Source organism: Siphateles boraxobius, unplaced genomic scaffold, assembly GCF_051911475.1.
Source record: "Siphateles boraxobius isolate OS27281-9 unplaced genomic scaffold, OSU_SipBor_1 7, whole genome shotgun sequence".
Lineage (NCBI taxonomy): Eukaryota > Metazoa > Chordata > Actinopteri > Cypriniformes > Leuciscidae > Siphateles > Siphateles boraxobius.
Window position 1 is genome coordinate 28,846,594 of NW_027509197.1, and position 12,455 is coordinate 28,859,048.

The 12,455-nt window shown below is 35.8% G+C and overlaps 1 protein-coding gene across 1 annotated transcript in view; it reads left to right on the plus strand.

Annotated features, from left to right (window-relative positions):
* The window catches only part of lrp1bb (low density lipoprotein receptor-related protein 1Bb), a 393,159-nt gene that overhangs the window by 196,820 nt on the left and 183,884 nt on the right, over positions 1-12,455 (plus strand). The window contains exons 7-8 of the mRNA XM_077217131.1: positions 1,256-1,418; positions 8,108-8,330. Of these exons, the coding sequence (XP_077073246.1) occupies positions 1,256-1,418; positions 8,108-8,330 (386 nt within the window). The remainder of the gene's footprint in view (positions 1-1,255; positions 1,419-8,107; positions 8,331-12,455) is intronic.

Consider the following 12,455-nt stretch of genomic DNA (forward strand, 5'->3'; position numbering starts at 1 on the left):
ATTAAAAGCCTCTAATGGACTTCAAGTTTATGATCTTGAAAAGAATAAACAACTTGTACTAATATGACTTACTTTATGGGGCACTTTTTGTTTTTTGGAGCAGACGTTCACGAAGTACAACGTATTCCTGGATCAACATCTTTGTTAATCCTGGAACAACTTTCCAACCAACCAATCAGATTTGAGGGACACATTTACACTTTATGTCAAGTTTAGGCTTACAACCATTTTTAGGTGCTTCTACATCAGTGTTATTTACCTATCATTTCCCTCAGATTTTAGGGATAACTTATGGGTATGGTTAAGTTTAGGGGGGATAGAGGGATAAAGTTAGGACATTTTTTTCAGACAGGAATGTTGTTCCAGTATCAACAAAATATGTTGATCCAGGAACATGTCTAACTTGGCAAAATCACAGTCGCCCAGATGTCACTGTTACGTTCCTGCAGCTGCGCACAAATTCTGGTGGTGGAGAAACAGTGGTAACAAGTGGAGGAAAATAAATGGACTGATGAAACCTGTGATAGTTACACTACTATTAAAGTGTGAATTTGATGCAAACAATAGATCTACATAATATTCACATATGCAGTCTATAGGGGGCATAATGTATTACAGCATGAAATAATATTTAAACCTATAACATTTTAGATAACATTTAAACCTATAACATTTTACATAGATAACATTTAAACCTTTTTATTTCACAGTTCTTACTTTTTTCTCATGATTGTGAAATATACAATCGAAATTGTGAGAAAAATATTATAATTTTTATAACTTGAAATTACCTTTTTACTCTTGTTCCGTGGCTTCCATGGCTCCACCCACAAAACACATCATCACTGTTTGTAAACATCCAAGTGGTCTATGGCAGGCATTTTTAATTAAAGTAAAAAAAAAAATGTTTTAATTTTTCCTTCTGGTGTGTTTATTATGCTAGTTAATGTTTAAGTTTAATACATTTTTAGCAATTTTAATATTTGATATAATATATTGGTATTATATTCATACTGTATGCAAACTGGCACTAGCAACATTGAACAATAGAATATCTACTGAAACCATGGGAAAGTAGATATTATGCAATGTAGACTATTTGCTTTCAAAGTTTTTCATGAATATGAATAATTAGCAATTCATGCCACACGTTCTCAATCTAGTCAAGGACATGCCATTAATGAAATGCCACATTTATATATTAGCTTGCTTTGTTTAAATTGACACAAAATTGACACATTTTCCTTTTTTCCAGACGTTGATCATTTAGCCTTTGACTGGCTCACAGGAAACCTTTACTTTGTGGATCAAGCAAGCGACAGGATATTTGTTTGCAACCAGTATGGAGATACCTGTGTTACAGTCATAGACCTCGACCTGTTGAACCCTAAAGCAATCGCTCTGGATCCTCTAATGGGGTGAGTTGAAAATGCATGAAGCGAGATTTGATCTTTGACAAGGCTTTTGATGATCTAAAAATTTCTGACATACAGTATATCACAATATTTTAGGAAATAATTTCCCTGAATGTTTCTTGGCTGCTCTGTTCCCAGAGCTCAATATTTACTCTTCTTTTTGACAATGATTGTGCTACGACTCCCGCAGTCAGAAGTGTCCTCATTATTCCATGATTTATCCAGCATCCCACAGTCTCAAACACCCTTGCAAAATTCTGCTTTACACAAGTTTTGCTTTGCTTTGACACCACAAAGCCATGGTTGAAACAAGGGGTGGCAGATCCCTCAAGTCAGCATGGTGATTGTGGAAATGTTTCAGAAGAAATGAGTTAAGGAACACAAAGAGTCCTCAAAGGAGAGAAGGGCAGCATGATTATTCTAGTTATTAGGTGCTAAAAGGAGCGCTGTGGTAATATTCCCGGCAAGCTTAGAATAGGAATTCAGGAGAGAGTTAGTCCCATTTATTCATGAGAGTGCAAGGACAGGCAGAGCATTCTGTTCCGTGTTTTTTAATGAGACGCCTTGTGCCCAGTGAACCTAAATTGTTGCGCCTTTGTTCAGTAAGACTAAAGACTGCAAGGAGAGCCCAGGCCATCAATTTCACTTTCATTCTTCGGTGTGTGGTTGTCATCCTTTTGTTTTCGTGCTGTGACTCTGACAAAAACGAAATCCTGACTTACCCTGAACGAAGGCGTATTTAAAAGAAATGACAGCTGTTTATCTCTCTGAGTCTCAATGTTGTGTTCTTTCTTCTGTGATCATCAACACCCTCTGTGGTCTTTTAAAACCTTAGAAGAGAGTTTAAATGGAATGTACAGAGGGACGAATTTTCTAGAGTTTGCCATTGTAGTGCTAAAGCGTGTTTTATTGCTGACTGTATGAGGCAGAGAAGTAGGAATTAAAATCCATTGTACAACTGAAAGAGCTTGACTCATGTTTGTTCACTTGAAAACACTTTTTTCCTTAATGTTTTGGCCATGTTTGTGGTGTTACCTGATTTTCATAATTTCTTTTTTGTGTAGTGGGTGGAAGTTAAATAATTAATTCAAAGACACATTTTATTATATAAAAAGAATATGTTATCAATAAATAGATATTTTTAGATAAATAGAAGAATGTCGGCAGAAGTAGTAGGTCATCCGGGTACTTTTGGCGTACTGTTTTTTTAATACTATAGAGTAGGGAAATATTCGATTTTGGACATAGCGTTGGTATTGTATCCCCGAAACAGCTTCCAGGAGGCATTGCAAATATGGCCGCAGAGTGAACATACTTTCCTTGAAAGGGACTTTGGCGACGCCTAACCGTTTCCTGACGTCTTTGTTCATTACATGGTCCCATCGTGTTAATCACAGGCTGGTTAATAGAATCTACATCTCCATGAAGTGCAGGACTTGTTTATGTTTCACCAACGCTGGCCAGGGCCAATAGCCACAGAGCCAATGAACAAAAGAACAGCATTTTTTTTAAATCTTTTGTAATATTATAAAATATTATCCTTCCTGAATAAAGGTATCCATTTATTAACATTTGAAATTTGTTTCAGTCTTTTTTATGAATTGCAACCCCACATCAACAAATATTGACACTGGGCAAGATACAGCATTGCCTTGTTTTTGTAGCATTGTTGAAGCTCTATGTGTGCACTACATACGCTTTAGGATACGGCTTTAGAAACATATGCTTCTGGTTTTGAGCTTTTCTCTATGGTTCCCATATTTTTGAAAGATCCCCTTATTCACCTCGTAGTGCCTACTTGATGCAGAAAATCCGGTTTAGGAAAAATCTTGAAGTTGGCCCTTTTTACCCTTATCAAACAAGCTCAACACTGTTCCTTTTCCATTGACTGTGAATGTGCCTTTTTCTGTCCTTTTATGGTCTATGATGAGCATGTAATTGTACCGACTTAAACGCTGTTTTAAACAGGCTATTGGTGCATTTACATGAACATAACCCACGGGAATGGCTCTCTCACATTTGTACATGCCCTTCAGTGCATCCAGCTAGTTTCCTCCCGGGATTGTGGGAGAGGAGCACAGCGGTTAAACCTCCAGGCTTCAGCAAAGTGCAGTTTACTACATTACATATCTGTTCTTCTCTTTTTGGTCCTCCTCCTGTAATTGGCGAGATGAGGTTGGAGCTGCTTGTGTGTGAGGGAGGCTGTGGAAACACAGGAGGTCTGTCAGCCTGGAGCGGTGGAGTGAAAACAAAAGAAATTGGGGCGGTTTGTGATAGTAGCTCAGCATGAGGCACAGTAGTTATGGATGGAGTTCACAAAACGCTTAGTGCATAGTTTGTGGTTTTGATATATTTTTCTCTCTCCTCTATTTTTCAATTTCTCGTCTGCTGTACTGAAGGAGCCTCCATCCTCTTCTACTCATCTGGAGAGGCTTTATGTAAAATTTTAGAGAAATTTTGTGGTGAGAGATTTATTTTTCCCCGCCATAGAGTGTGCAACTTGAATTTGATTCGAAGCAAAATGAAAACAGGGCTGAGTGCTAATCTCATTACATCCACTATTCCAACCCTCTTGTTTGGTAATCTGTCTTTGTGAAAGAACAGTGAGGCATTTTCTGTTCAGTATTCTCTATAATGAAATTCCTCTACGGTCCGGTGTTTGGGTTGGACCATTGTGTCACCTTGCAGTGATTACTTAAAGCCTGGGTCTAAGGGTCTTAAACAGCAGATGAGATGTATGACTGGGTCAGATTGGTTCCCATTGTGTTTTGTGGTTTGTCTTGCCTTATTGAGTTTGTTATCAAAACCACCAAACAAACAAATAAAGTATTGTTGATTTATCATTCTCTGGTCATTGTTATGTACTATTAGAATGCAACTATTCCATTCGCTGGAAGAATATCTTCTGTATCCATGTCTCATCCATGTCTATTTGCATTATTAGAATCAGATGTAGGAAGTGTTATACACAGCAAAGTGAACAATGGGGGAAATGTATGTTTGCCTCAAATACACAAACTCAGTCCTAAAGCACAGAGAAATTTACAGCATTTGCACAAGTTATGGAATTTATTTTAAATTAAGCTTCATGGTGGTCCTCTCATTACCATACTGTTTATACTGTTTAGCTTGTGGGAAATATTAAGGCCTGTTGAACTTCAGTGATAAATTTGAAATGTGTATTTTTATTAAAATAATTCTAATTCTAGATTCTGGTTGGATGAGGATTATATAATTTATAATTACAGCAATTTGCTACACTGCTTGGCAACAAAGTCTGCAATGATCAATGCAATTAACTATATTACTTAGCAGGAGAGTATTTTATATGGATTATTAATAAAAGTAGCTATTAAAAAAAAAACCTTTGTATAAACTATGACGCATGACCTCTCTTGGCTTATTAATTTTTAATTGTAAGAAATGTTAATTTCTGGGGTACTCAGAGCATGTAGACAAAATCTGCATGATTAGGGACTCCAGTACATGAGCATGAACCACAAACAACTTTATATATGAGGCAAACAAGACTTTATTAACTAGACTTAACACTAATCTAGACTAATCTAACATACACATACATGTTGAGCAATGGAAAGAGAACTGAAGTAGAATATAGGAAAGCAAGAAGTTATCACATTTTTTGAACCAGCTTTTATACCATAGAAAAAAACATTACTGGTGTGCATTTTAAGACAAAACAATGGCACTGATATAATTTAAGATAAGTTCCTTTTAAATTAAAACAGCTCAATGATGCATTTAAGTCTGGGACTATAGGCTTAAGCCTTGTCTTTGAAGCCTTTAAGCCTTGTCTTTGAAACTGAGATACATTATTATACATTTTTCAATTCAATTCATCCTTGCTGAATAAAAGCATTTTTTTAAAAACAAAAACCCAAACTTTTGAACTGTAGTTTATATTATTATTATTATTATTATTATTATTATTATTATTATTATTATTATTATTATTATTATTATTATTATTATTATTGTTGTATTAGTATATTATTTATATATTATTATTATTTATATTATGTAATGTATTTATTTATATGCTTTAAGATGCTTGTTACCTAAGTGTTGCATTTTTTGAGATGTGTCATTTAAACATTGGAGCTTGCCAAATTGAAAATGTGCTCTCCAGTTTTGTGTACAATATGAATCACATAACCAGTGAACTGACTGTGGGCGGACTAAGGTTGTGCCATAGGACAGAGGACTGAGGGTTACGCCTATCTGATTTTTAATCCAAGAACAGCTTGTTACATAACAAAATAATACAGTTAATGTTTTGTTTTTTTCCTTGGATGAATTGTTCTTTTCTTTACGAAATAATGTAGAATCGATTTCTGTATTAAGGTCTGAACTTATTCAAATGTGAAGGGGGAAAAAAATCTGTCTGAGGAGCACAGAGCAAGCAAAACACACCACAGTGTACTGGAACTTTGTATGTGTTACAGGAGCCAATTATTATTATTAATATTCTTTAATTTTATTTATTTTTGGCAGGCAGGAAAGCATAACTGTTACAAGGTTAAATTATTTTGCATTAACTAAAAAAATATTTGAAGAGAGTCAGAAAACAGAAGCCTTAGATATATTTTTTTTTATTTTTGCGTCTTTTAATAATATTCTAATCAGCTAAAAGTCTGACTTTGAAACATTTAATGAGTTCTGCGACTGCAGTCCTCAAGGGACAAATGAAATGACTTACAGGGAAAGGTTGACATTGCACTGCAAAGAATTCTGGATAACAACAGACTACGAGATGGATCTGCCATGATAAAAAGCTCCTTACTGTAAAGTTTTTAATTTCCTTTATGTTTTATGTTTGCTTCTCTGGAGCAATTAAGCACTTGGGGACTTCTGGCTGCGTGTGAACTCTTTCCTTGTTAGATTCCTAATTAAATTATGTGTTTGCAGTATCAGCCACTAGGTATCTGATGTTGTTAGAGCTAGAACACTCACTCTAGCACACTTTACATTCACTGGTAGACTTTTTGTAGCTTTTTGTAGCTTGGTCATTTACTTTAATAATTAATTTGCATGCAGAACGGGCAAAAGGGGAACCTTTTTTTTTTTTTTTTAGCAGGTCTACTGTTATTGAAATACTTCAAAGGAAGATGGTGTCATTTGATAAATGCATTTATGCATGTCACTAATGAGATCTTGCTTTAATTGGAAACATGTTTTCTGGGTGGAAACAAAAAGAAAGTCTTATAGGAACACCCAGTGATGAAAAATACACTGCACATGAAATATTGTATTATGTGTCATAGTTAGGGGTACATTTAAATGAATAGGAAAGAAATTCACCCAAAAATAAAAATACTGTCATTATGTCCCAAACTTGTGTACCATATGCTTGAGCTCAAAGTGTACGTATGGAAAAGTAGTATGTGTTTAGAAAGACATAAGGGTCAGCAAATAATGACTAAATTTTCATTTTGGGTGTGCTCAGTTATTAAACCTATTAATTTTTTTTTTTTTTTTTTTTAACTGCAGTGTGCGCTTAGAATAAGAATTATACTCTTGTTGACATCAATATAGTTATCGTTTTCTTTAAAGTTATCATTCTTGGCGTCAACGCTCAATCCAAAGAGAGTTGCAGTATTCTTTATATCAGTAAGTTCTGTTTCTAAACTCCCTGAAATTAAAGTTTTTTCTGGGAACGTACACGTCACAATATTCATAATTTAAATAATTCCCGGCCAAAGCATATGCAAAATCAAGGGGAAAAGGCCCATTTTCGTTTTTTTAGTAGTGTGTTGTTGCCATGTCCAGGATACGCTGTTTTTCACACCGGATCTAACACAGTTGTAGTGAGGGGCGTAGCATTTAAGTAGTTGACCAATCACAACACACTGTTTCAGCTGACCAATCAGAGCACATTGCGCTTTTTGGAAGGAGGGGCTTCATAGAGACATGAACTAAACGGAGTGTTACTGACAGACAGGGAAAAGATGTGCTGCGGCAATAGCTTTCCATCCACCTATTTGTATGTGCATTTTGGGATATTGCATAAAAAAATGCTGGATGGAAACACCAAAATGTGTATAAATTCTAAAAATGTGCATAAAAAATGATGCTCAAAATTGTGTCGGACAAACATCAAAAAATGTCATGTAACTGCGATGGGACAGCATAACTGGACTAACTAGCCGACCGTTGCCCAGCATCTGCAATGCTGTTTTGGTTGCTCTGAAATGCCTGAGCAAAGTCTGTTGTCAAAGTGAGTGAGTATTATTGCCTCCCAGAACTGTCTTACACGACTGTGATCCCAAACAGCAGGTTTCGTCTGCGCGCTCTGAGGCACAATTAATGTATTATATACAAAATTATTATATACAGTGGCTTCTCCTACTGCAGCAACTTCCATTTTTCTTAGTGATGTTTAGCGGCAGTTTATCGGGAAGTGGCGATTTTGTTGTCTTCGGCTCACTGGTTGGAAACGGTGCTTTATTCGCAAAGGTTTTACGCGATATTCCAATTTTGCTCATAAATTAAGTTTGCAACTTTGGATGGAAACATAGCTAATGAAAAATATGTGGAAAATAAGGTATATTTTGAACATTCAAGCATGAAAATCTTTTCTAGTTGACCCCAAAAACAAAAATCAAGACTTTGTAAAAGGGTATAACAGGTCCTCTTTAAAAAAATCGCTTTTCTTTCATGATCTCTTGAAGGATGCTCTTTTTCACTGATTATGGGAATACAGCCAAATTGGAGCGGAGCAATATGGATGGCACAAACAGAACACGACTTGTGGATTATAAGGTCGAGCGGCCGACTGCAGTGGCTTTGGACCTGGTGAAGAAGTTGGTGTACTGGGCAGACGCATATCTGGATTACATTGAGATGGTGGATTACAATGGCAAAAACAGACACACTATCATCCAGGGATATCAAGTGAGTTCTTTTTGATATTTTTTTTGACTTTGTGATGTATTTTACACTACAGCCTTATTAATACACACTCGTTCAAATAGTTTTGTGGAAATCATGATACATTTGTTTTAGGATTCTTTGATGAATAGAACGTGAAATAGAAATTTTAAATATAAATCTTTTGTAACATTACAAGTGTCTTTACTGTCACTTGTTATCAATTAAATGTGTCTTTGCTAAATAAAAAGTATTTCTCCACTCCGAAAAAAAAAAAAATTTATGCTGACCCCAAACTTATGTACAACCCCAAATAAAAAAAATGGGACATTTTGTAAAATGCACATTTTCCAATGTTTTCCCTGACCAACATAATTATATTTTGTAAATATGAACAAATTTTGATTTTGATGGCTGCAACACACCCCAAAAAAGTTGGGACAGAGACATGTTCACCACTGTGTCAAATCACCTTTCCTTTTAATTACACTTTTTAATAATTTGGGATTTGAGGATACTAATTGTTGGAGTTTTGATAGTGGAATATTTGCCCAATCTTGTCTGATACAAGACAGCCGCTCAACAGTCTGTGGTCATCGTTGCCTGATTCTTCTTTTCATGATGGGTCATACATTTTCCATAAGAGACATATCTGGACTGCAGTAAACAGGCAGCCACATCCCTTCTATGGTGCAGAGTGTCTAGAAAACATTCAGTTTTAGCACGTGCAGAATGAGGCCTGGCATTGTCTTGCTTCCCAGGAAAGATGTCATCTTGATGGCAGTTTATGTCTCTGTACAATCCAAATATATGCCTCCATGTCAATGGTACCTTCACAACAATGCAAGTTACCCATACCGTTGGCAATGATGCCCCTCAATACCAGCACAGCTGTTTGCTTGTGCACCTGTCGCTGGTGAAAGTCTCGTTGGTCCCTTTCGTCTTTGGAACTGAGAACCCGATTCCATTTTCTGCCAAAAACAAGCTGAAACATTCACTCATCTGACCACAGCACACATTCTTCTAGACCATCTGAGATGAGTTCAGGCCCAGAGAACTCGCTGGCATCTCAACATAGAACTGATGTAAAGCTTTCTCCTTGCGTAACAGAGATTCAAGTGGCATTTCTTGATGCAGAGTCAGACTTTGTTCAGTGAAAACGGTTTCCAAATTACTCCTGAGCACATGTGGCTGTATTTGACAGAGTAGCATGATGGTATCTTGAGCAATGCCATCTGAGGGCTCAAAGGTCACGCACATTCAACAGAGGTCTACTGCCTTACCCAACACAAACTGAGATTTCTCTGGATTCCCTGAATCTTGTGACAATATTATGTATGAGAGGTGATGAAAGGCATAAATGCTTTTCAATCTTGCATTGAGAAATGTGATTTTTTAATTGTTTGACAATTCTCTCAAGATATTTGGCACAAAGTGATGAGCCATGACCCATCTTTGCTTAAATAGACTGAGCACTTTTACACCCAAACATGATACCCTCAACTATTACCAATTCAGCCGCTCATTGTGGACTGTTTCAAAATAGTTGGATAATCTAATTTGGATAATCTTTTCACTTTTATTTGGTCTCTGTCCCAACTTTTTTGGGGTGTGTTGCAGCCATCAAAATCAGAATTTGTACAATTATGTTGGTCAGTGAAAACATTGGAAAACGTTTCTTTGTACTTTGTGTCAGCTAATAAAAGGTTAAATAGAATGAACAAATCACAGATTCTTGATTTTATTGCATTTTACAAAATGTCCCAACTTTTTCTGATTTGTATGTGAAATTAAAATTGCAATTGAAAATAACATTTTAACAAAGGATGTTTGAATTAATAACATATTATTTTCTCAGACAGTTGTTCACAAATTGATTTCAGGTATTAATTGGTTATTTATAGCCAGCAGCTACTGTATCTGTGTGGCTTGATCTGCGTTTTAATTTCTCACGCTAGTTTTAGCATTAATTAGTCTAAATGAACACATGGGCTAGAGAACCAGATTCACCATTTGAATATTTCACCTGAAGTGCACTTATGAGGACGGTAATTATGGATCATTATTATTCAAAAGTAGACCTCAGCTAAACAACCTAAAGATCTTCTCGCTGTCAGAAAGTGTAGAAGGCCAGAGCAGCAGATTATTGTAGGCAGGCAGGTGTGGGTGCATTTGGTTTAATGGTGCTCTTAAATGTGAGCCACGATGTATTCGCAAATTAAGGTGAGATTTTGCAGGGCCTGGAAACGGTATCTTCTCTTTTTAATGTCACTGATATTTTAAGGGGTTCCTTATTATGTGATGATACATTTTTAGTTAGGTGCCCTTCCATGCAAACCCTTATTTGTATTTAAAGCATGGTTTGTTCATAGGTTACTCACACTCCACTGCTCTCAACTTTATTCAGTGATATACTGTACATTGTATTCAACTGCAAAACATTAAACATAAAGTGGCCCCCAAAGTGTTTGGACACTTAAATCACACATTGGTTATATAACAATATCAAACCAAATGCCATAAAAAAAAGAAAAAAAGAAAGATAGCTCTAGCATTCTTTTAATCAAAATATTGCTTAAAATAGTTTTACATTTAAATTAAAATCATCTCTAAACCCCTATTCACATGGGATAAGTGTTACCTGGTGACCTCTAGTCATTTGTAATAATTGCGGAGGTTGTCTGTGATCTTAATCCCGCACGAATCGGCCATGTCTGTAATTTGTAAAGTAAAAATTCTCCCTCAAATGACCCCACCATATTTCACTGAAAACCGAGGTCCTGTGATAGTATTAGGCCCGTGCGAATCGTCATCTCTGTGACTTGCCGGGGTCGTATATATTAATTTTTTCAAGGTTTTTGTTTCCTGTGCGCTTTTTTATCCATCTTTCGCAAATAATGCAGTGTATTGATAGTATTTTGGGTGCTGGGTTATATCGCTATATACAGCACACAATAATACAATTTGCTGAAAGAGAAAGCTGAAAACCATCAGAAGGCCAAAAATAAAAAAATAATGATTAGATGGAAATGGATGACATTTATAGCAGCATGCGAAAGAAGAAACTTTCTTCTGTTTATAATATACCATACAGCTAGACCTATAACAACAAGACATTTCCAAGCAATAGCCTATTGACATCATATCCGGGAGATAAGTCAGTAAATTTGAGTAAAATCACAGGCTTCGCTTATCCCGTGCGAATGTGCCACACGAAATTCAGATGTGGTGAGGTAATTTCTAAATCACACGAGGTTCCCAGATAATACTAATACAGTGCGAATAGGGCTTAAGTTGAACAAATTAAACGGTTTTATTTGTGACTTTTCTTTTTTCTGTTAATTGCAATTTTATTTTTAGTTGCAATTTTGATTTCACAGAAGTTTAGAAGGTGTTTTTGGAAGAAATTAATATCTCTATTCAGCAAGGATACATTACATTGATCTCTATTTCAAATAAATGCCCTTCTTTTGAACTGTCTATTCATCAAAATAATTGAAATTGAAAAGAATTCAATTTTAATTGTTTTATTTTGTTTTTACTGTATTTTTGATCAAAATAAATGCAGCCTTGGTTAGCATAAGAGATTTCTTTCATCGTACCGATCCCAAAGTTTTGAATGGTTGACTTTATTTTTCATAGTAGTAACTTTTCTTAATCATGACTCAATCTCAAGGTCAAATACAATGTGACTTATTTTAAAATGTGTCTATATATTTTACAATGTCAATTTTCTGTTTGATGTATTTCTTTTATTTATTGATTGACTGTGAAAATTGGCTTTTATAAAATATTATTATGAAATGTTAAAAAAAAGTCATATTTAAAGGGGCATTCGGCAACTATTTCAGCTTAATAAAACCGTTTAGAAATCATTTGGATGGTCTAATAACCTGTTCTGGTGAGAATGGTGACTTTCCCCGCTCCCCCTAACGTTCCTAGGAGGAAAACCAACCGTGCAACATGAGGATTAACGTCCCGGTATATCAGAAAAAGGAAGTCTCGTGAGAAGCGAGAACGAGCGAAAAACACAAACTGCTTTATGGCAATTCGACATAAACACACACGCCGCCCTCAATGTGTATGATGTATTACCCACCTAGGTAGACATAGCTCCACGCACGATAAAGTTGGCCAGCTCCGATAATA